The sequence below is a fragment of the Strix aluco genome, chromosome 4, assembly GCF_031877795.1.
Source record: "Strix aluco isolate bStrAlu1 chromosome 4, bStrAlu1.hap1, whole genome shotgun sequence".
Classification (NCBI taxonomy): domain Eukaryota; kingdom Metazoa; phylum Chordata; class Aves; order Strigiformes; family Strigidae; genus Strix; species Strix aluco.
Genome location: NC_133934.1, coordinates 56,372,614 through 56,396,258, shown reverse-complemented (window position 1 = coordinate 56,396,258; position 23,645 = coordinate 56,372,614). Strand labels below are relative to the sequence as shown.

Sequence of the window (23,645 nt, the reverse complement as noted above, 5' to 3'; positions counted from 1 at the left end):
GGATTGGCAACACAATATATAATACAATGAAAGCATTTTACCAAACCATTGTGGTTTTGGTATGCATTATTGTAGCAATTTGCTTTCATCACAGAATTTTAATATGGAGATACTTCTCAGATTGCAAGCATTTGTAAAAATCTTGAACTTTTTTGAACCACTGAGTGATTTTGCTTTGATCAATAATTGCTGTAAACTTTTCTATTTTATTTTAATTTTTTTTCTATTGTGTTAGATTGTTACTTTGTATAGATAAACCACTGTTGCCCTAGGATACTTTTGCAAATAAGATGATAGTCTCAAAGGTTTTAATTATCCTGGTTAAATAAAAGTTACTACTACTCCTGCTACTTGATGGAATTCTAATTAGTATCAAGTCTTGTCTTTCCTTGTGTGAAAATATTTTTAAAGATTAAGTTAAATCATGTTCTGTAAATTGCATCTTTACAACCTATCTTATTGCCATTAAATCAGGTTTACATCAGAGCCTAAAGTATTTTAAAAGTTTGTGGATATAGGTTAGCTTACTTAGCTAGTTAGTGTACCTCAGTCCGTGGTCCAGCAGGTACCATTAAATGATGACAAACCTTCCAACCCATATGTACACTTACAAAAGAATTACCATTAGTATACATTCCCACAGAGCAGCCATGATACTGTGTGGATTGTAAAACTTAGCCAATTATAAAAATTTTCTCAGCATTAATTCTTCAGTTGCCAAAACAATAAAATTAAGAGCAGGTAAACAGTGTCTCCTCATTTAAACTCTTGCTTATTATCCAGATGAGTAAAGGTGAGGAAACTGTTAAACATACCTGATAGGCATAACACTACAACTGTATATCCTGGTGTGCATTACTGCTCTGCACAGAATTATTTTTGCATTTGAATATAATTTGAATTGCATGTGTCTTATTAAATATTAGTCATGCTGGTTAAATGAAGGGTCAAACTCCTGAATAACGCAAATAATTCTCCAGTGGAAATACCAGCTGTGTTGTACGTATCTAGGTTACCATGTTAATTATAATTTTTTTAATCATTATGACACACTTCTTATGCATAAAATTTTAAATGAAAATTGTTAGAAGCTTACTTCAATGTCCTTCAAAATACAGACTAAAGAATGATGGATACTATAAAGATTTTAAGAACGGACTTGTACTTAGGCTGCACTATTCTTGTGCAACAGCCTGTTTCTTTAGAACAGAAGTGACATGTACTTGGAAGAAATCTACCCCCATCCTTAATAGAACACTAATAATGTAATACATCATTTTTTATTAATCCTTTCGTTATGAGTGTAATGCCTTAGGTGGTAGATAAGGTAGATTTGTCACAGGAAAATGAGACTGCCTGCACTGGAAACACAGACTATTATTTTTGTTCTGGCTCTGCAATTACAATATAGACATCATGACAAGTCTGCTTGGGCTACCCACCATTCAACAAATGATACTTGAGATTCCATCCTTTCTTAATAGATGCTTTCTTTTCTTATTATTTTGTATATGCCATTGGCAAAGGACTTGCTGCAGAGCACTGCAGCCTGCTGTGCTGATTTGAAACCCAGTTCAAAACCTGAATTCTTCTAAATATATGCAAAGAATCTGCATGGCAACCAGCAAACCACATGAATGATAATTCAGCAGCTGTAAATGGACTCTACATGAACAGCAACCTACTGTCTTCCACACAAGCTATTCCAGAAAAATCCCATTTTCTGGTGAATGAGTAATAATCCTCCAAATACAATGTGATTTAAGATTAGTTGCTTCTATTGGGTTTAGAACATACTAAAAAGAACACTTTACATGGAGAGTGACATTGCTACTGTTTGTTATTATTTTCATCCTGTGTAGTGCAGGATGTTGTTCACTGGGCATATACAGCACAGAGGATGTTTATATCACTCTCTAAACAAAAGCAAAAGAAGAGAGAAAATTTATTTTCACTTGCTTGACATACTTACAACTAGGCATCTCAAACACAGGCCTCTGTAATCCTGTGCCTATTATTGAGCCATTACTCATTACTGTGCAATCAAAAGACTATGTGTTATCTCTTAGCTCATATAGGCACTTATATTCTATTTTTTTATTAAAAATGCAGAAGTCAACTTACCTGACAAGTGAAAGCTATTGGGTCAGCCACTTTCTTAAATATGTGCTCAATCTCCTCTACTGAAGTATAGTACTCGATCTGCGCTGTGGTCTTAATGACTCCCCCAGAGTAGACATTTACATATACAAGGCCAGCAGGAAAATCTTATAAAACACAAATCAGAACAGTAGCTGAAAATATTTTACAGTCCCAGATCGGAGGTCTTGGGAATGAGTGAAAGAACAGGAAAATATAACAGAAAATGCATAGAGTCAACGAACTGGATCTGCATTTCGCAGATGATTCAGCATAGTTTTTTATCCAGGTCTTTCAGTCTAACATTAAAAATCTGACAAAAGAAAATATATATCTGTACATCTGTATAAAACAAAGCTATTGTATTGCTTCACATTAGAAAGATGAAAACGGTATGCTTCAAATTTCCAACCTTCCTTTGATAGATTGATGACCTATAATCAGCTCCCTTATGCCTACAAATTAAGGAAAAGTTCATTTATTACAAATAGTGGAATTGCTATTCATCTTTTGAAACATTTTTCTTAACTGCAGGCAAGGTTCTCAAAATTGGATTTGAACTAGGCTGCAGCAATTGCAGTATAATTACTTCCATTCCAGTTGTTTACCTAGTAAAAGCAAAGGAAAGCGGCATTTGTACAGTCTGTTACTTAAGTATGACTTGCTCTGTGTATGCAGCATAAGCCCTCTTTATGAGCACATTTTATAATTCATTAGTATTCATTGTGCCAGGCATCCTGCTGTACCATACCAGCACTAGCACGGTTTTCTTAAAATTCTAACTCTGCCCACAAAAGAGCGATAAAAATGGGCAACCCTGAAAATGGAGAAGAGTAATAGGGCCAAAGAAACTAAATGAATAGGACATCACCTTACATCACTTCAGTGGAAACTGCCCAAATGCCTTTTTATTTTTTTTTAATAAAAAACCCCCTATTTTTCTTATAACATCAGATCAGCTGGACCCTTATTAAAAAAGAGGACTTCCAAATGTCCAGCTTTTCCAGATTTTGAAACAGAAAAAAGCCTACAGAGAGAAGCATTAAATACAAATGATAGAAGAAACAAAATCAAACTTGGGCTGCAGCTCTCTGCCAAACGTTTCATAATATTTCATTTACTGTTCATATTTTATTTCTCCATCCACTATAGAAACTTTCCTGTGATAAACAATGTTCTCACAGAATAATTCTGGAAGAATCTTTTAAGATCTGTGAATGAGGATTTCAGCTTTCCTTCTCTGAAATCCAGTTACAGATTAAAGTTTCCTGTTGACCAAGTACTTCCCAATCAGGTCTCTAAAAACAAACTCTCTGTACCATCACAGTGATAAAGAACTCTCAGGCCATATGGGGCCATCATCTCAGGACAGGGTTTAGGAAGAAAATCAGGCCACAGAATTACCCAAATGTAGCTCCAAGAAGCCACTGTTGAAAACTGTAGCCACATATATATATAATTCTTCCTATCTGATGCTATATTGCAATGGTTTTAGAATAAAATATAAGTTCCTTTGGGAATTCACAGCATGCAGTGCAGTAGCAAGCTACACTCTGAATACTTAGGTGAAAAATTCTTTAAATCTTAACTCACATCAAGTGAGTGGGGATACGTGTGGCCCTTAAATCTGCACACATCTAAGCGAAACTGTTGTTAAATAGTTGAAACTGTTGGCAACTAGCTATGGATGGAGCAGTTTAAAAAATCATTAGAAACCAGCAGAGCTGAGTGACACAGAGAAAAGGCATGGACATGAACAAAGAAAAGAGATTATTTCCTGTGTCAGTAAGAATTATAGAGAGAAGTATAACCAAGTTTACTGCATTAAATATAAAATGAAACATTTTAGTAATAGAGTAGTAAGAAAAGAATATTAGCTTTGCATTTTATGGCAGTGATTTTGAAGAATGTTAATCTGTGACTAATCAATGACATTTTAAGTCTGCCACCTGCCATTTAACCACACAAAAACAATCTAACAGAACCTAGTTTCCCATAAATCACAAGGCCTTGCTTCTCTGCATTATTAATAAATGTACTGTGTGCAAAACCTGTGTACAGGAAACAGCTACAAAATAGTGGGAAGTGAAACTACTTATCAGAAAAAGTGAAGGGAGTCCAAAATTTTCTGTTTACTTAAAGGTAAAGAATGTTTTTCTTACCTAAGGCTTTCATGTACTTGACATTCTTATTCCAGGAGGATGGCTGTGTCCTAATTCGTTGACTATCTGCTATGAATTCAATTTCTAAAGTTTCGTCATCTATTTCATCTTTCAACAAAATGAATATTTCACCAGGGTTCTATAAAATGAAAATAGGTTCCCATTAGTCCTTCAGAAAATTATACTGAAAGCGTAAAATGCAAAACATAAGTTGGAAAGAAAGTTCCTTTACCAACAGCTTCATACAAAATAATCATAATACCCAAACATGATGCCATCTCAGTGTTATCCTTTAGCATTTTACTGACATAAATGACACAATTAATGTAGTGTTTTAAATTCAGCTTACCTAACAATATTTTAAAACAGTATTTTAAATGACACAGAGACACTCTCATTTTGGCCCCTTATCTGCTATTTGTTTTCAAAACTGTTACAGTATGAATGAGGTTGCAGCAGGAAGAGGAGAACATTGACTCTTATCCCAAAGATTTTAGCATCCAAAAACCTTACCTCACATGATATTCTTCCTGGAAGCACCATTATCGACTGCTCGTTAGTTTCTAAGGTTTCAGAAAGTACCTCTGTTTTAGAACTGAGGTCTGTTTTTTCTGATGCTCCCCTGACATCTGACAAGTTAACATCAGAGCTAGTCTGGTGATCTGAAATAAATAATGTGGAATGAGGACATTGTTAATAATCCAGATCAACAAAACATGGCAATGATGTGGTTTCTAACTTATTACTCATATGGCATTTGGAGACACATTAAGGGTGCCGCATGAAAGCCTGGCAAAATTCCTCTTCATGTAAATGTGGTGAGGTTTCCCCCTTTGATAAAGAGCTTGCCTCTGAAGTTCTGATCCTGCAGCCTTTATTTATACGAACAAGTTCTGCTCATATGCTTCGTCTTGATAAAGTCAAAAGGGACGTGGACTTTAGACCAAAGTCATTGTGACCAACGAGGTCACAGAGATCAGCCAGTTTTGTAGTCTCAAAAGAACAAACTCTCAGACACTGGAATAAACTGGGATTTTGTCGTAGTTTGCGCCCAGAGGGCAACTGAGCACCACGCAGCTGCTCACTCACCCCTTCGCCCTCAGGAATGGGACGGAGACAATAAAGCAAAAGGCTCGGGAATCAAGATAAGGATGGGGAGAGATGGCTCATCCATTACGGTCACGGGCAAAAGACAGACTCATTAGGGGAAGAAAAAGAACATCAATTTAATTCAAACACTAACAACAACACTTAACAAACAGAGCAGGACAGTGAAAAGTATAACCACATCTTAAAAACACCTTTCCCTCACCCCTCCTTCTTCCCAGGCTCAGCTTTGCTCCCAGATTCTCTACCCCTCTAGCAGCACAGAGAGGCAGGGAAGGGGTTACAGTCAGTCCACCGCTTCTTCCTCCTTGGGGGGGGGTGGGACTCCTGGCATTCTTCCCCTGCTCTGAGTGTGGGGTCCCTCTCACGGGAGACAGTCCTCCACAATCTTTCTCTCATGAGTCCTTCCCACGGGCTTCAGCTCTTCCAGAGCTGCTCTGGCGTGGATCCCTCCTGCATGTTGCAATCCTCCCACCGCCAAACTACAACAGCGGGGGCTTCTTCCCACAGAGTTCCAGCCTCCTTTGGGCGCAGCCACCTGCTCCGGTGTGGGGTCCTCCACAGACTGCAGGTTGGCATCTGCTCCACTGGTGACCTCCATGGGCAGCAGCAGGGGAGGCCCTGCCCTCTCACCATGGGCTGCAGGGGGGTCTCTGCTCTGGCACACCTCCCCCTCTTCCTCCTCTTTTCTTCCACTGACCTCGGTGTTTGCATAGGTGTCTCCTTCACAACTTCTCCTCACAACTCCCAGTTCTCTGTTCAGGTTCCCCTTCTTAAATACATTATCGCAGAGGCACAGACACCATTGTTAATTGGCTTGGTCTTGTTGCAGAGATGGATCTGACCCAGGGCCAGGGGAGCTTCAAGAAGCTTCTCACAGGGGGGGCCACTGCTGTAGCTCCTTCCTCTGCTACCAAAAATCCCAGCAATTCACAAACCCAACACAGATTTTTACCAGTCTTGTTTTCCCTATATGTTAACAAGAACATGCTACATGTTTACATCAGTCCACCTGTGTACAGTAAGGATTTATGTGAGGACAGTGATACCTGTGACCAGGTAACTATGACAGTAGACACAGATTTCCTTGACACAGACTCCAAAGTCTTTGCCTTCCTTCATAGACAGAATGATGGACTGAAGGCATACCTATTTTGTGTAGGATATTTTGGGTTTGCAAATGCTATGCCAGTCATACAGATAGCTTGCAACCAGTTTCTTTTCTGTTTTGCTGTACCAGTAAAGGCCTGGGAGCCATAGTGAATCCTTCACCAAATCACAGAATTTTAATGAGGAAATATAAAAGAACTGACAACTGCTTCTGCAGAGCTCTGACTAAGCCTGTGTTTTAGATAAGCTATTCTTCACACCTGCTACTTCTCAGCTGTATCATTACTACTTTTTTCCAGACACTCTATTACCCTGTACAAAACGGTCTTGCCACCCATCTCAAAGGACTGCAGCAGCTCTTCATCACGCAGGATTACCCAGCATATTGCAGTCACCTAGTTAGATTAATGATATCATTCCAAGCAGCTCAGAGTTGAAAAATCTTGACTGGCTGGTGAGAAAATATCCTGAGAGACATCAACGGTATCTTGTATTACTGTAAATTATGGAACACTCACAGTCAACTACATTCAAGGACACAATCAACTTTTAAGGCACATCTTTTGCTCTTAAATGGATGTAGAATATTAATATAAATTAGTGATGAGCAGAATACAGAACAGTAGCAATTTGCTTTTGCTCAAACAAGTACCACAGCCATTTTAAGTTTTTTCCAAAAGTGCCCAAGTGACTGAGGTACACAAGCCACACCGAGCTTCTAAGCAGCACAGAACTCTTTCAATTCAGCATCAGTATTGGTAATTTACAGTTAGTTTTCTAACTTTCTGCTTGCCTTGATTTCCCTTATACGTACCAATTTGTTGGATACAGTGTTCCCTTTTCTTACCAACCTTGCCTTGCTTAAGAAGACACAGATTTAATAAACTTCTTCTATAATAAATGTGCCTGCTAAGTGAAGTTACGCCAGGGAATGTAGTACAGAAACTTGGGTATGCTATGTCTGATGCGGAATTATTTTTTCTTCCCAAAGTTGTGCTTTGATTGTTAGTGAGATCTCAGAAAAAGAAAAGAAAAACAACAAAAAAAGAAGTATCATGTCCATGTTTCTTTAGGAAGTTAAAGGTTCTCCGAACACCTAAGGTGGGCAGGCTCAGTGTTCATCACCACCTAGTAAAATCTTCCCAGACTATTCCTGCTTATATTATGCCTTTAAGGCAAACTAATTCTGAATTTAAGCTGTGAATTCAGTGTAGATTTGTAAAATTACACTGAACCTATGTGTAGTCATATTTTACTGGAATAGTTTTAATTCCATTTGCTTTAATTTATTTTTGAATTTAAATAGGCTACACTGAACAAAGATGATTTTGATTCTGAATGAGAATCCATCCACAGTCCAGTGCAGTTTAACTAATCCAGCTCAAAAAGTAAGTTCTTTAATTCCTCTGATTATCACTGTGAAGGCTAGACTTTGTTTAGCATCACCCTTCAGAAAATGGAAGGCCTGAATCCTTGCTGAGGAAAACAGTTAGGATACTGTATGCCCACAGCACATACTTTGGGAATATTATGTGTTCATATTTTAAGTCACTCATAAATCTTATACTTAAGCACAGAGAATTTGCTTCAGAAGACAACTCATATGAGGTGCAAGCTGCTTCTGAAATTTTTTCTGTCACTTCAGGAAAAGGAGTCTTGCAAAGACAAGAAACATTATTAGATTGACAAAATAGAAGGACTGAATAATAGATCTGGTAGGCACTGGATTCTCAGATGTCAGTTTTCTGTCAGTGATTATTCTTCAAGGATGCATTCTAATCTACGTGAAGTTAATGGCAGCTTTATTTCTACAGTCTGCACTCTACTTATAGAAGGCGACAGTAGTTACTTTCGCCTTTTCATGTCCGCAGTAATTCATTTACTGAGAAAGTCAATGCCAGTGCTAACAAGTTGGTTTAAATTAGGATAACGTTTTCCTCCCACATTAATTCCATTTTAATATTTTTATTATGCCTAGTGACATATAACTACAATATCAGAACTCCAACCCAGTCAGTACTGGGACTGCACAGCCCTAGAGTTTACACAAATTATTAAGAAATGTGGCTCTTACATCAAAGACTAGGATATTTAAGAGAATGAGGGATTCCCCTGCTGACTGTGAAAGTGGTTAGCAATTTATTAGCTAAAAACCATCAAGCAAGACCTCTTTCATTAAATGTCAGGTCTACCTGATAATCAATGAAAGCCATGTACAGCAGTCCAAGAATAAGAAGGATCTATATTATCACTACAATATATTTAATAACCAAACTCCAGAGCCACCATCTCCAGCACTCAGACTCCTACCAGCAGTTGCACACTATCTGTCCTAAAATGTGGAACATGAAACAACCATGTGAAGTATTATTTGTAAATGCTGAACAAGAAACACACCAGAGATTAAGCAAGCCTTCTCTTGATGGCATTAACTAAAACAATGTAGCTCATAAGGGTTTAATACTACATTAATAACATTCTAATAATACAAATGAAGCAATATATACACAACATTTGTTTAGTGTGGGCAGAAGATGTCGCCTAATGTACAGGTCTTTTGAACACTTAAATTTTGGACATCTTCACTGTGAATCCTCTTTACAGTCTTGCTTTTACCCTGAAAGCAATGGCTAGGGAGCTTCACTAATTGCTAAGGCTCTCAGAAAAATTATCATTTAACAAGAATTTACAACTGTAGGTGAATATTAGCTTAAAAGAAACATAAAAGGAACATCATTATAATGCTGGAATATCTAAGAGAGAGGATTTATTAAACGGTATTTGTGGTTTGGTGAATGTGTCCTTTTAATGTTTTATATAATGGTGACCTATCTGTGAGGTTCTTAAAATGTAGCAGTAACGATTAAAATAATGGATGAATAAAACCAGACCCTTTCTTGTAGGATCGAAGTATAAGAAATTATTAACCGTATCTAATGATGCTTAGACAGTACTATGAGCTAGAAGCTAAAAAGAAAGGAAAATCTCTGATAATTGTCCCCTGAATATTCAGGGCAGTGCTACTGGGAATTACAGTCTATTAGAGAGCGTAATGTTCTATTTCCATCAGGTTACTTTTGTTGGCTTACTTTTGACAAATATCTACTGCTGATGGTCACATTGCAAGGACTGATCTGAAATTTAAGTTCATATTTAAATAATAAAATATTACACATATTTACTGTAACAGTTATTCACTTAATTGGGTACAGTGCTGATGTTTTAAATTTTACTTCAATGTGCTCTCAAGTCATGTAACTTCAATACATCAAGTTGGTATATTTTACACAAAACCTTTTAAAATGCATTATTGCTTTCAATTTAACATTTTTAACTAAATTCATGAAATGACTTTGAAATTGCATTCCTTTGTATAAACTGAGAAATATTAATGAAGCCTCTCTAGCCTCTTGTGGATTCAACAATTAATGCCTCACCATGGCTTCTGAACAACTTCCATGCCACAATCAACCACCTCCCCGCCCCCAATTTCTAACTTTTCAAATATACTCTTTAGCTATCCCTACTGCAGTCTACATGAGCATTATAAATTGTCTCTGTATTTGATTACTTGGTACTAGCTACATGTTTTGAGTCAACAATGTATGTGACAGATTTGGGGTATTAAAAATAGCAGAAAACATAAACTTATGAAAGATTTATGTGTTTGCTAAGGCTACCCATGGAATGAATCTCACTGCCAAAATTTAGTTGGTTTTACAAAAGCAAAATGCCTGCTAGCTTTACAAATTTCAGTTCTTCCTCAAGTCTTGCTAAAGCAAGGCTAGCTGAAGAACTGAAACTGCATTACAAAAAAGGTCCTCATTTAACCCTATATCAAGAGAATGAGAAATATGGGCAAATCAGGTTAGGCAGATGTCTAGGAATGGAAAGGTAATTAAGAACATGTGGCAAACTTGACACATGAAAGAAAAGATAGGGTGTTCCAGTGTCAAAGATTAAAATAAAGGGGATTACAAGGAAGAGCTCTTAGGCTAAATTCAGCAGATCATTTAAGTGTACGAGTCATCTCATGTAATATGGTAGGACCACTCCCCAGCACAATGTGAAGTAAAGGCAGAGGCAGTCCCACTGGATTCTGTGAGGTATAATTGAAAAGGTGCTCATGTACAAGTGACTTCCTTGCAGTTCAAAAGCTTCAGGTCAAACGTGTGTGAGCGCTCTGCAGAAGTATGGATGAAAGTACAGTCATACAGAAAAAAACAAAGTAACCTTCTGCAATGTGGAAAAATCAGGAAAAAATACTTATGCACATCATATTCTTCCTGCAATCCACCATAAATTTACCATAGACATTTATCAAAGTTAATCCTCTTAAAGTATGGGTATTTGTAAATGCTGTATGAGCTCAGCAGAGAGTGCAGCAGAGTGGGATTGAAAGGCAGCCTCTAACTGCATAAATTGCTCTATAAATGACCTGAGAAAGGCTGTGAGAAACATGGAGGCAGAAAACATCTACCACACTGGGTTTCATTCAGTGAGCATGTTTTCCTCAGCATGAGCATGGGATTTGTTCATTTTTACCATAAGCCCTTTCTAAGATATGATTTCAAAGCAAATCCCCTTTTCTGCTCTGCTGAAAAGATTTCTTTTATTGATGGTGAGAGACAGCTTAGGAATAGAAAGTTTTCTAAAAATCATAGAAAATTAATAAATACATACTCAAACATACAAACATCTAACTTAAATCTTAATTTCTTACATTTGTTTTCTATCATGTATAAATTCCAGACCAAGGTAAACATATTCATTAATGAACAAGCTTTAAATAATGTTTCTCTCTATGCTGAATCATCTGTCTTTTGCAAATACAGTTGTCAGTTATCTTTGTTTTTCTCAAAAGCATTCTCAGTCTCAGTTTCTCCTGCACGGTTGAGTTCTTGTCAAAAACAGTAGCTTCCTGTGAGTTGGCCTATTTTGCCCATGTCTCCAAAATGTTTCTATTACTTTATTTATGGTGAACAATTTTTCTTGCAAATAAGCATCAAATTGACAGTTCCTTTAAAAGCTATGAAGAACAGTTTTTCCTTTTCTGAACATCTGGAGTAGGTGTTTATGTCATCTTAGCAATGGATGGTGCTGCAATTTTCATTCATGTCTATTTCTCTCCCAAAATGGAGCAATCCCTGGAACCCCCCCACATCTATTGTTTTATGCATTACTATATACATCTAGGCAAAGACTGAGTTGATTTCCAAGGTGCATACCCACCTGTTCTTCTATTATCAGGTATGGTTTTGTACACAACTATTTACCACTCTGATTTAATTGTAGCCTAATGGAGTCATCGTAAAAGCATCTAAAACCAATATAAAAGTCTTATTACGTGTAGCCATATTGGATCTGATAGTAAAACCAAAATATTCTGCCTTCAAACAACCGCAAAACAGCAAAAAGTAATTTACTATGAATTTACCAATAATATTTAAGAAATAATTTGCATGAAACTGTAGGTGTTCCATTACACATATATACACACACACACACTTTCATATGATTTTAACTGTATATTCAGAGGCAATCTAAGGCTATGACAACCAGCTCCTAACTGGTCTGTGGCTTGGAAGAAAGATTTGGCTTAAACTCAGCAACCAGTGCTTTGGTTAGGATGCATATATTTAGAGGCTTTTTGGGACTAAGTTTATCTTTTACTATATATCAATTCATGTTATTATTTTCACTGCAATCAAATAAATGATTTTCAGCTGCAGCAGCAGCACTAATAATATAACCACTCTGCTGAGCTTCTGACACATACTGACTGTCACAAAGAGTTTCTAAACTATTAAGCACACTGATTAGTTTGAAAAAAATAACTACCTGTCTGAGGTCATTTAGGTGCTGAGCAGAACTGTTGTTGGAGCCCGAGCCTGTTATTTCCAGTTTCTACATTCTCCATACTTTCATCCTGCCTCTTCTCCAGGGAGAAGCAAACTGAAGCCTGGCCCTTTGTGTGTACCAGCAGTTCGCAGTTATTAAAGCCTAATGTTTTATTAAAGAGTCCATCTATCCACTTCAGAGCTACTGGAGTTCTATCACAGGAAAAACACTTTGGCATTTTTGTTCCATTTCTCTGTGGTATCAGCACACACATATCTCACCTCTGTTTCAGTGAAGGATTATACAGCACTAAACATTGCCCAAAATCTGAGACATGCTGTTACAACAACAGAGATAGGTTATCCTCCTGTTGCTGACTCAAATTACCACTGAAGACAAAAGGACTGATAGCAGAGGCATCCAAAGGTTGTGATAAGACCTACAAAATTTGTTTGCCTGATAAAATAGTCCTGCAACTTCCTTATTATTCCAAAGGGGCCAGCTCCAGCTGCCTAGTGACTCTATTATCTCTAAACTACAATTCAAGCCTCTTATAAGTGGCCTGGCACAAATTGCACACTGTGCTTGGACACAGAAGTGGCACGTGGCCACATTCTGAATTATATAGATAAAAAAGAACACAGATAGAGAGGAGCATTTTATAATCAAGTTCTACTTCAGGGAAGCACAACTGGCAGGCAGGAGAGATGCTCAGATTTCAGGCCTGGTTTAAGTTTTTACAGGTATCACCTTCAAGAAACTACTAGTAAGTAGCCAAACTTTCCCCTCTTGGCCATGTTTGAAGCTATTGTCTTGATGGAGAATATTCTTGACAGACAACAAAGTTAAATAAAATGACATGGATGAAAGGTCATGAAGTTTAACATATCTGAAAAGTCCTTAAACAACTGCATCGGGAGAGGCTATGGGGAGAGACACTGGTGGCTGGCATTCTCAGCCTTCACCCTACTCAAAGTACAGGATACACATCATTAATAGCACCCAAACATTTACTAACACAAGACAATATACTCCATGTTATAGCATCCTTTAAATCAATCTGGTAACAGAAGCTAGCTTGGACTGCAGCAGCCCATTTACCAAACAGCGTATCTTAGTCTGAGTATGACAGCAGAGCTCCAATGCCTGCACAGGGCTCTTATCAACGCCTGGATGAAATTTATGATGCTGTTCTTGATCTGTACAGCTCTAAATTACATGGGACTTGTCTAAGGGACCACGTCTCCCCGTGCCATGCTGCCACAGCTGCTGTCAGCAGAAAGACTCATGCCAGACACATTTGGTATTAAAGAAGGAAAAAAAAAAAAAGTGAATTGTCAGCAAGACTGACTTACTAGGGGACAGGCTGCTTTGCAATTTACTCCCACCTTTGGTTTGAAATAGCTAAGATCTATTGACCCTTAAAGCGGGCTAAAAGGTACACTGTTCTCTCAGGAACACAATCAAGAGTGGTATTTTTAGACACATCTGAAAACCATGCTTGCTTTCTAACTCCTGATTATTTTCCTTTTGTTAGGGTTATGAATAGGAAAATAATCCAAATTCTTTATCTTTTAATCCAACACCTAGACCCCAGAATCGGCACATTTTACTAAAACAGGATTTCAGATATCAGTATAGGAAAGAATAGCTCAGCAGAGGTACTCTGATAGCTCTTCTTTACCTGCAGAAGGGATGCCATTTATTTTGTTTAAGTGCTGGCCTTTCTCTAGCTTAGTTTGATAAAGGATACATGTAACAGTATGCACATATATGTTAGTTTGATGAGACCTCTGAGCAGGACCAAAAGATGTCTGCTGTTAAACTGAACAAGCAGACAGCTATTACACTTTCAAATAATCTTTTTGTGCTCCACTTGCCCATCCCTAATTGCTTCAGTTAATTAGTGCTAGGATACAAGCCTTAATGGTAAATGTTAAAAAAGACAAAGCTGTTCTGCAGAAGGGGAACAGCCTTTTCTGAAGCTGAGCATCACCTAATGGGTATCTAATTCTGATGTTAGCTCTATTTTGCAGGTAAAATAATGAATGCCAGTTCCACAATAAGGCATTCACATTTTCTCTGTGTGGTTACAAGGCTGTATACCCAGATCCTACTAAGATTGCTTCACTTCTCCAACCTTATTACAAATTATAAATAATGATTCTTTGGGGAGCAGAAAATTTCCTAAGGAACCAGAAGGGAATTTCTCAAAATACAGATTTCTAGTAATAGAAACAAGTCTTCTTATATAGAAACCAGAAATAAAGTAAACGCATAACACTGCAGTTAAAGAGTAGTTAAAGAGACGATTTGTTCAGTTATCACCTACAGGAATGAGTTCTCATACATTCATGTCATAGTGATTAGCATTCCACAACTGGATCTTTTCCATCACTCACTAGCAAATCAATTGTTTTCACATCTGGTTGTAGCTCATATTTCCCCAAAGGATCTCACGGATCATATTGGTTTTCCATTTTCCAATGTACTGTCTGACCTTTTCCCTCAAGGCCTTGCACAATTCACTTCAGTCAATCACTTCTCATTGATTGTTAGCGCTTGCTCATTCCCCATCTATCTTTGCTTTATCGTATATAGTTTGTTTACGTTTGTCAGGGGTTTTTTTTAGCATGTCCTGTCATCCACTTGCTGCTCTTTCTACCCTTCTTGCTTTAGATTTCTCATTTAGCTTTATACTTCTGATCTGTTCAACTTCCATTCCAGTTCAAGTCTAAACTCCATCTTCTTTCAACTTATCCTTTCTTTTATACAATATCTGTGTACTCAAAACAAACTTCAGCTTTCAGCATGACAGTCTCCACTTAAGACCTTACACAAAGTGCTGTTCTTTTGTGATTTTATAGGGTTCTAGCAAAAATCCTTTCTTGGTTTATAATTTCTCCTGACACTTCCATTTTGTGTTACACATAAAATTTAGCACTGCATACACTTCCTTCTAAGGAAGAAGCAAAGAGAAGAGAGAGTCCCTGGAAACATTTTTTCACAATTCACCCAAAGTCAAATCCTGTCTGGTTACCCGAAGATTCACCTACTTTCTGCAGGGCACAAACACTGGCTCATTTGCAGCTGCTGTCTTACCTTTCTTCACTTTGTAAAGACTGACATACTGAATCTTGGAAACTGCAATCATTTCACTTCTTGGGCTTCTTTTCCCTCCAAAGTTCTGCAGTAGTATCAGATAACTGCTCCCTGTTGCACCACCACAGAAGAAATGTTGACCATATATTTCCTTACACTCATTCAGTAGTCAGTTTTAACCTTACATACAGGATACAATTATTGGAGATCCCTCTTTTCTAGTTGGTCCTTTCACTCATCACAGCAGTTGAGAATTGCTTTGGTCCTCTTAGCAATAACTAGACATCATTAACCAGCAGAGGCTACATACAATCAGTGCTATCAAGATGACTGCCAAAAGCTGACTGAGAATTGGGGTCCAGGCAACTTCAGCAAAGATTTCAAGTGAAATTTTTGCTTTTAATGCAAGACTTTTAGCTGGAAAATCCTCAATTCACTTGATTACAACATCAACCATTCAGCTGATGGGAAACTTGGACTTAAAGCTGCTCCTCAAGTTCCCATATAAAAGCAGAAAAGGATTAATATAAAAAGAGTCAGGGTTTAAAGCAGGAGTAGCTTGGAGGAATATCGCCCCAGTCCTTTCTTTTCTTGGGATTATCTGTCTTCTCTGATTATTCACCCTTTTACTGTCTCATTTTTTGGACATCACGATCCTGAATGAGAGGAACATTAATGCCAGCTTATTGAGCACCTGGATGATGAGCCAGTAATGACAAAAAGCCTTCTTTCTACCAACGAACTTCTACAATGTACCGACCCATGGCACATTCAACACAGGACCAAAAGAGACATCCTTAGAAACCTTAACAATAGGTCTGTAGGGATAAAACAGTGCAGCTTTACAGCAGCTTTCTGCTTGAGATCCCACTAGTACATGCGAGATGCCAAGAGAGTCACACACAGTCCCTATCCGAAAGGAGCAGGGGCTAATAGGAGAAGATTCAGTAGAGAGAAACGGTTGGTACTAAATACTCCCATCCACACTATACACATTTTAAAGGGGCATATTTCCAACTAGTTCTGGTCTGGACCAGACCAGAATGCACAGTAGAATGTACACCTTTTAGTGCCTGATGTGCACCCAGTGAGGTCCCTGAGTGCACTTTCCCTTTTAGTTTTATCTGAAAGGAATCCATCCAATCCACATGCTCCAAGACTGTTATGCGTTGTGAATCAAAGCATGGTGAGCTGGAATAACTGAAGTATTTAAAAGCACACAGGTTGATGCTCATGTCTTGAAATTAACTAAAGAAGCTAAAATTCTAAACACCATACATCACTGACATGTATATTGAATTTGTGCCAGTAAGGAAGAGCCAGTGAGCTTGCAGCATCCTTCTTCCCTTACACCTTGCCAGCAAAACAGACCCACAGAGCCAGTAACCTTAGAGTCCAGCAGCACAGAACTGCTATGCCAGGAATTCTGAAATAACTTACTTGTCCTTTTCATCAGTCAGCATGCTGGTGCTGTTAAGCCGATCACTTCACAACAGTGTCAACCCAGAAATAAAATTATTTAAGTAAGAACTGGGGATAGGAAACATGTTATGTAGCTCTTTACTAAAGCAGGTGGATATTTTGCCAGTCTGTTTTCCCTACTAAGACTCTTTATGGGTTTTCACAAATATAAATAAACCAGAATGGCAAATATTAACAGGTGCTGAAGACATGATGCAGAGTTCCTCCCAACCACTGGCTGCCAACGAATGATGCTGCAAATGTAATGCGAGTAGGACTGAACCATCTGAAATTTCAAATCAGCTTTCTCTTTACTACAAGCAAAACTCCTTATGCTGGGAGCAGAAAAGGAAAGCTCTCCATCTCTTCCCTTTTCTCTACTCTGAAATTAAATGGAAAAGGAAACCTCCCTGTTGAATCTCCTCCCCATTTCACACCCCTCACAAGAATGTGTGGGTATAGATGTGTGGGTGGATGTTTGAGAACAAGGCATGTTCCTCTACACAACTGTATGCTATGGTAAGGTTAGTTTATTATCTTTCATGTCTGACAACATGTAAGAAAACAAATTTAATTTTCTGAAGAGTGCTGGCTTTATTTGAGTAAATGCAAGGGGAATTCAACTCACCATCTGCAAGAACTGCTTCATAGATGTAAGACAAAGAGTCTTCAGAATTTTCATTCTGTGGCTTACCTAGGAAAAAAGAACAATTCTTTAATGGTATCAACTTGTAAATATCTGTAACTGGTCATCAACTCTGATGACAGTGATCATTGCTTCACTGATTGCTTCACAGAATGTTTAGCTTACTCTAAGGAAGATCTTGGCATCAGAAATCAAGCTGAGAAAAAAAAAAAAAAAAAGGAAAAACTGTCAAAATAAAACAGTTAAGAAAACAAATGGACAAGCAACCTAAAACCTCAGAAATAAGGAAATACCATTACACCGATTTCCACTTTCTTCTTTTAGATGAAATTCTGTATGCTATTTTAGATGTAAGATAGAGCTATTTTAAAGCTACAGTTTTGCAGATAGAAAAAAAATAATTAATAAAAATAAAATCCAAGGGCTAGTGGAGAGGAACAAGCCTAGAGAGATCTTTAGATGGAACAGTTTTTATCCCTTTTCAGTAAACATCCCTGTGACTGACCTTTTCAATTTAGTATAGCAGGTAAGAAATATGGGCTTGAGGAAGAAGAGAAGTTTACCTGGAAGTAAATAGAGCAAACAGTGGGAGAGGAGTTAAGCAAAAGGAAAGAGAATAGAATCATGTGCAGGAAAATGAGAAATGGAAAATGGGTGCAGGGGTTTGGAAGACAAGACAACCGTGCAGGGCTGTGTTTGATAATACAATAAATCTGGCTCCAGAGTTCACAGTATTGGGTCAAAAAAGCAATGGCCACGTTATCTAAAGTACTGGTCAAATACGAAAAAAACTCTCTGTCAGTTCTGATTTGTTGAAATTATTTTGATGGCTTAATAACTACCAGGAGACTTTGTCATATTATGCAATATCTGTCTATGCCACTCTTTATGTTGGATCAAGTTCTCGGCTGTTTTTCCATATCTGAGGTAACACTGACATAGTAGATATAAGGCCTGCTTGAGTTCCATACTGTGAGATCCAGCTAACTCAACAAACCTGCTGTTGTACAGCATCTGTGGGACCCTGATTGCTGGGTACTCCAGAATTAATAACTAATACTACAACAAGGGACCAAGACTGAAAAGTAAGAGTCACTGGATAAAGGCGCCAAGGCTAGGATGAAGAGCCTGGGATTATTAAGATTGCATAAAACCTCAAACACTCAAAAGCAGTCTTTCTCCTTTGTAGTATATTGTTGACTATTTCTTTTAAATTGATCTGTACCGTGGACAGTGCACAAGTTACACCTACTCTGGCATGGACTTGTGGTTTTGTACTTAAGGAAGGTGTTGTTCACTGTATTCTGATTCAGTTATTCTTGTAATAACAAGCGTCGAGTGAATGAGGAGAGGATTCCAGTGAGAGGAAGGACAGTGATATTAGCTGATTGCTACTCTAGAGAATTCAGGTAATTTCATCCTGAAGTTTTGAGGCAAAAAGCTAGAAGGCTTTTAAAACATGCTTTTCAGAAGCGCTCATTAGTTTTGTATTGCACTTTCTGTGAAAGACCTTACAGCTGACCTGCAGACATCTGAGCAGTCACAAATGCATCTGAAATTAAAGGGAGTTTGAATGTGGATGTTAAAAATACTACATAGTCATAAGTGTTATGAAAAGTAATGTCTTAGAGTGGTATCAGAAATGAAGAAATGCTTCACCCTAATCTTTCTAACTACTAGTATGTACAATGATAAAATAAAATAATGTTTGGACAGCACTCAATACAGAAAAGAATTCTACAGGAAAGCACATTAGGAAATTAATAATTCTGTTTTTTCAAAAGGATTTAAATGGCATTCGGTACATAAATAATGCAACCGCAAACTCAAACACAAAACAAAGTATCAGATAACTGCTAATTAACTGAGCACTATTTATCCTGTGTACTAATGAGGGCAGGTTCTTGGCGGGGGGGTGGGAAGAATGCACTTACATAATTAAAGGCAATCAATGCTATGAACGCAGGGTCGTAACTAAAGTTTAATAAGCTACTTTGTACCTGTAACTTTTTGACTTTTGAACACCTAACTTTGTAACCGTAATAACATTTTCTGGACCAAGTTCTGTCCTCATAGCCATTTAGGTAAGTAGAAGAGAGACCCTACCAAGAGCAAAATCTGATTCTATACAATAAAAGTTGTTCTCTTGCTATCGTAATATTGATTTTTTCTTTTTCAGTATGAACTTAAATATGTGCTACACTTCATTTTTTCAGGGATAGGTGATGCAATTTTTTTAATCTGGAAAACACCACCACCCTTATTTTATCCTATTTCCAGGAAGCTGACACTAACATAACATAAATACATCATGGTGAAACTACAAATAGCAATTTTGTTATAACAACACTTGTGTGCCAGAAAATTTACAAAGAATGCATTTCCAGAGGACTTCTCTAGACACCTTCCAATAATAACTTTTCCGTAATTGTGATTGGTAACCACAGTGCAAAACCTGACAAGAGTCAATAAAACATTATATGAAGGACATGCAAGACTACAGATTCACACAGCCATTTTGCAGTTCTATCTGCAAAATACCTCCTGGAAATCCTAAATTACTTGTAAGCTTTAGAAATAGCCTCACAACTGCAACTAAATACTGATTGATGACTGTTGTGCCATAAACAAGACATGAATTTGGATGGTGTCCACTTGCAACCTTGAAAAAGCAGACTAATGATGACAAATCCATTAATTCATTTTAAAAATAAAAAATTTATAACCTAAATAAACAACAGTAAAATCACAGTACATTAACTTAAATTAGTACATGCTGTTGCAGTAATGTTTATGTTCTAGTCATTTGACTTTTATTATTAATAAAACTTTTTATGAGCTTGTCCTAAACGCTGTTAAAAAACATTCACTTTAAGATGTCAGTGCATTCACTTTTCCAGGTGTAAGCAGTTTTCATCCAATTAGTGTCAAAAATAAGAGGGAAAAAAAATCACATACATGATGCATACTTCAGAATGCAAGGGTACAGGTCACCATGACTGGCTAGACAGATCAAAACATGAGCTGCTAGGAAACCTGATTATATAATGATAAAGTCTTCTCTGGATTTTTCAGAAATAAGAGAAGGAAGAACTAACTCAAACAGTTTAAGTAGCAGGGGATGGCAGTCTCATCATCCTATCTACAGTTGATACCTCCAGGCTGCCACTTCAGTTTTTCTTCTGGTCTGAAATAGCCAGGATCACATGCCAGATGAAACAAGTTAGTGACATTAACCACATTTTTTTTGTGACAGTCATCCCTGTTACAAATCCTCATCACTGCCCTAGCATCGCAGCGATCATTCTGTGTGGAGATGGAGAAACACATCCTCTCAGGAAGATTCAGTAACCTGGTAATCTTAGCAGCAGTCTCTGCAGAGCAGTTCTGGCAGGGCAAAATTGAAATGAGGACTATACCATAGCACACTTCAGCTAACAAAATGCCCCTTCTGCTCTTCTGCTTGCAATAAATTCATACAGGTTATTTTCATTTTAATTTCAATAAAAAAGTTTAATCGGCATTTGAGGTGCTCCTCCATAAGCAGATGACCTCACTGCCTTAAAAGCACCAACAGCGATATGCACTGTCTTGGGGAAGGAGGAAAGTGAGGCACAACTGTGTGGTCTCATCTACTGCAACCTCCCCTCCCTACCAGCTTCCCTCTATTTACTCAATTTTGTGTGTCCATGTGAGAAATCCTTACAACCAAGACTTTAGTTCACACACACACAAAACCATGCTGTATTCGCTATTCACAAACAAAACCAAATAATCTAGTGATTTTGTTTCCCCTTCAACTTTGGTTCTTGTTAGCACTTTAGCTTCATTTCTTCGTAGACTCCAAGTCGATGTCAAAATCTAGGTGAAACACTTGCTCATTGAAGACAATGGTAAAGTTCCTGCTTAAATTATGGGTTTTAGTGCATCAGCACAAGTATTGCTGACAGCCTAAGAAAATGCATCATCATTGGTTACTCATTTGAGTACCAATGTGAAGACAATTTTACAGGAGAACAAGCAAAGCAGTGGATTCAAAATGTGAAGTATTACTTCACTATTCAACATTATACCCAAATTCCTGGTACAACTCCAATAAAATCTATGCCACTGTACTACAAATAAAACAGGAGGCAGATAACATAAAGCTTATGGTAAAAATATAGTTATTTATTTATCTTTTCTGTGACCTGTACAATGGAAATTAACACCATATTTTAAGCGGGTTGAAGATCTGCATATGTTAAGCCCTATTTTAAGCTCCCAGCCTGTTTGTCCTACATTTACTTATTAGAGACAAATACCCAATGCGACTATCTCATTATTCCAGATCTGTAGCTTACTAGTAGTTGCAAAAGTAGTTTTCTTAACATTACTCTTCTTGGTGATGAAAATTGGGTGCAGGTACACTGAATACTTTCTAGGTAACCATCAGAAATTAATGGCATGTTGCTGTCTCAGGTAAAAGTTACATGTTAATTCTGATAAACTTTCCTGGGCTGTCAAATACTGTGGATACAGTTTTCTATTTGGTTATGTTACTTTATATACCTCCTCTCATTTTTTGGTACAATAGCAATAATGAATGGATACATGTAGGTTTGTTGAGCAGTTCTCAACTATCAAATTTTATAGAAGCAGATTCTCTTCTTTCTCTATTTTGGAAAAAAAAAAAAAGAGGATACCACTGCTTAGAGAAAAGGCTTCAAGTGGAAGTGACAAGGATTGTTTTGTTAAGCTGTGAACAATGAAACCTAACAAAACAGCAAGCAGACTAACGGATACTTACGACTTCTGAGCTGTACTGAGAAGTCCCACCAAGAAGTCTCATAAAAGTGTAAGCACAGTTTAGAAACAGTGTCACAGAAAATCATTTGTATTAGATAAGACCTGTTCTCTTTTTGCATCATCAATGCTGAGGCACAAATAACTACAGGAGGAATTCAGGACATTTAAAGATCTAAGTAACTATATCCAGCTGCAAATATCTATCTATATCTACAAATCCTCTGCTTAAACATATGGCTAGCCTGAATTTGACGTGGAAGTGTTTCAGGACTAAACAAAAAACCCGGCTATGTCTAGGCTAAAAACCCCCAGGGTCCTGAATTATTACACTGAAAGCATGTCAATTCAATATAAAAAGGGGTACACAGTTCAGCAGACCAAGGGGAAGCTGTAGAAAGAAAAAGGGGAAGGAAAAGACAGGTGCAAACAAAATGTGGTTCCTGATTCTACTTTAAGCAATATTAGGGAAAGCTGTTAAAGCAAAGTGTAGTGGTTTGACCTTGGCTAAATGCCAGGTACCCACCAAGTCGCCCTATCACCTCCCCCCCCTTCCCCTTTTTTTCTCAACAGAGCAAACAGGGGAAAGAAAATAAGATAGGAAAAAAACCCACACCCTTGTGGGCAAAACCAAAGCAGTTTTAAGCAAAGTGAAGCAAAGGTCCACGCGCAGAAGCAAAAAAGAAAACAGATTTATTCTCTACTTCCCATTAACAGGCGATGTCGGGCCTTCTCAGGAAGCAGGGCTCCAACACGCGTAGTGGTTGCCTCGGAGGACCAAGGGTGACCCCACCCCCTTCCTCCTTTCTCCCAGCTTTATACTGAGCAGACGTCATATGGTATGGAATATCCCTTTGGTCAGTTCGGGTCAGCTGTCCTGGTTGTGTCCCCTCCCAAGATCTTGCCCACCCCGTCCCACTGGGGGTGAAAATGTTGGAAAGAGCCTTGGTGCTGTGTAAGCACTACTCAGCAGTAGCCGCAACACCAGTGTGCTATCAACACCCTGCCAGCTCCCAACATAAAACACAGCACCATGAGGGCTGCTACAGGGGAAAACCAATTCCGGCTCAGCCAGACCCAGTACACAAAGTCAGAATTCTAGAGTCATATTGGGCCATCTTAGATGTTAACATGCAATAATAAAATTTCTGTGTGTTCTACTCTTTCCCAGAGATTTATCTTTTTTTAGGACAACATGCCCTTACACAAAATTCAAAACCAACTGTAAATCTGAACGTAGCAGTTTCAAACAGTGAGGTATTTTGTGAACAAGTACTACTAAAGGAATCTTT

At 37.9% G+C, this 23,645-nt stretch overlaps 1 protein-coding gene across 1 annotated transcript in view; it reads right to left on the bottom strand.

Annotated features, from left to right (window-relative positions):
• The window catches only part of BANK1 (B cell scaffold protein with ankyrin repeats 1), a 160,858-nt gene that overhangs the window by 110,898 nt on the left and 26,315 nt on the right, over positions 1-23,645 (bottom strand). Inside the window, exons 3-6 of the mRNA XM_074823177.1 lie at positions 17,551-17,616; positions 4,815-4,963; positions 4,302-4,440; positions 2,125-2,267 (exon numbers count right to left, since the gene is read on the bottom strand). Of these exons, the coding sequence (XP_074679278.1) occupies positions 2,125-2,267; positions 4,302-4,440; positions 4,815-4,963; positions 17,551-17,616 (497 nt within the window). The remainder of the gene's footprint in view (positions 1-2,124; positions 2,268-4,301; positions 4,441-4,814; positions 4,964-17,550; positions 17,617-23,645) is intronic.